At 44.7% G+C, this 1,312-nt stretch overlaps 1 protein-coding gene across 1 annotated transcript in view; it reads right to left on the bottom strand.

Moving 5' to 3' along the window:
* Positions 1–606: 606 nt before the first annotated feature.
* Positions 607–1,312, bottom strand: part of Defb118 (defensin beta 118) — a 2,159-nt gene continuing 1,453 nt past the window's right edge. Inside the window, exon 2 of the mRNA XM_021191942.1 lies at positions 607–840. Within this exon, the coding sequence (XP_021047601.1) occupies positions 614–840 (227 nt within the window). The 3' untranslated portion in view covers positions 607–613. The remainder of the gene's footprint in view (positions 841–1,312) is intronic.

Genomic DNA, 1,312 nt, shown 5'->3' with positions numbered 1-1,312 from the left:
GAGGACTAATATCCAATATATACAAAGAGCTCAGGAAGCTGGACTCCAGAAATTCAAATAACCCCATTAAAAATGGGCTACAGAGCTAAACAAAGAATTCTCAACTGAGGAATACTGAATGGCTGAGAAACACCTGAAAAAATGTTCAACATCCTTAGTCATCAGGGAAATGCAAATCAAAAGAAAATGTTTCTGTGTAACCTTGACTGTCCTGGAACTCACTCTGTGAGTTTTTTGTATCCCAAATGCTGGAATTAAAGGTACGAGAAATGCCAGTGTGGAAGTGAATTCTTCCTCAAGTGCTGCAACCCCAACACAGACGACCAGCAAATAAGGAACATAGACAGTGTCCACAGCATCTCAAGAGCACGGAAGACTTCGGCACTGGAAGCATGGGGATGCTTTACACAGTGGGTTTTACCTAGAGTTACAGAGTCACGGTGGGTGGCTATGCATCATGGGTGTCTCAGTGCTTTCTATGTATGACTTAGTCCATCATTCTTGGGACGTGAGCGAGTGACATCTGATAAGTTAGGAGCTGTCAGAAACTTCAGGGACAGGACTCTCCAGCTACCTCTCAGGTTATTTATTTATTTATTTATTTAACACTCCTTCAACTATTTGTGCTAAGTACACCTATGAGATCTGAGGACAGATCGTACTCTGTTGTAGAGGTTTCCTCTGTGGTCCAAGTGATGGCATTCCTTTGCTTGGGGCTGTTGAAGACTGGAACGCAGCAAACTCGGTAATATTTGCACGATTCCTGGGCCATTTCTCTGTCTTTGCAGTGTCTCCTGCAGTGCCCCAAAATTTTCAAGCATCTTTTCTCAGCACCATAGTCTAAATAATCAAAGGAGAGACCAATGATTTTAAGTTACTGTTGCTAGATGGATGGCTATGAATCTGGCATTCCACCATATGGTCCCACCGCTGGGACTGTGGCAGGACACAGCCCGTCGGCTCCTCCCAGCTGCCGCTTGATAATACCACGCATCTCCAAATAGCTGTTCCTGACTTTTTTTTTCCCTCCTGCCCAGGTTTCACTTTTCTTGAAATGTGATTGACCACTCATCAATGAAAGTAAACTTGTTACTTACAAGGCATCAGGGACAGTCACTACAAAGCTGTCCCGGACCTGACCTGTGTCAAGCTACCCACATCAAGAAACTCATCTGGAAGACTACCCCATTCGGGAGTCCATCCCATCATCAGTCACCAAACCTAGATACTAATGCTCATGNCAGCAAGATTCTGCTGAAGGGACTCTGATATTGTGGACTCTTGTGAGGCTATGCCAGTGCCTGGCAAACAC

The sequence above is a fragment of the Mus pahari genome, chromosome 3 (assembly GCF_900095145.1).
Source record: "Mus pahari chromosome 3, PAHARI_EIJ_v1.1, whole genome shotgun sequence".
Lineage (NCBI taxonomy): Eukaryota > Metazoa > Chordata > Mammalia > Rodentia > Muridae > Mus > Mus pahari.
The sequence above is the reverse complement of the archived record's forward strand: the minus strand, read 5'-3'. Positions and strand labels throughout refer to the sequence as shown.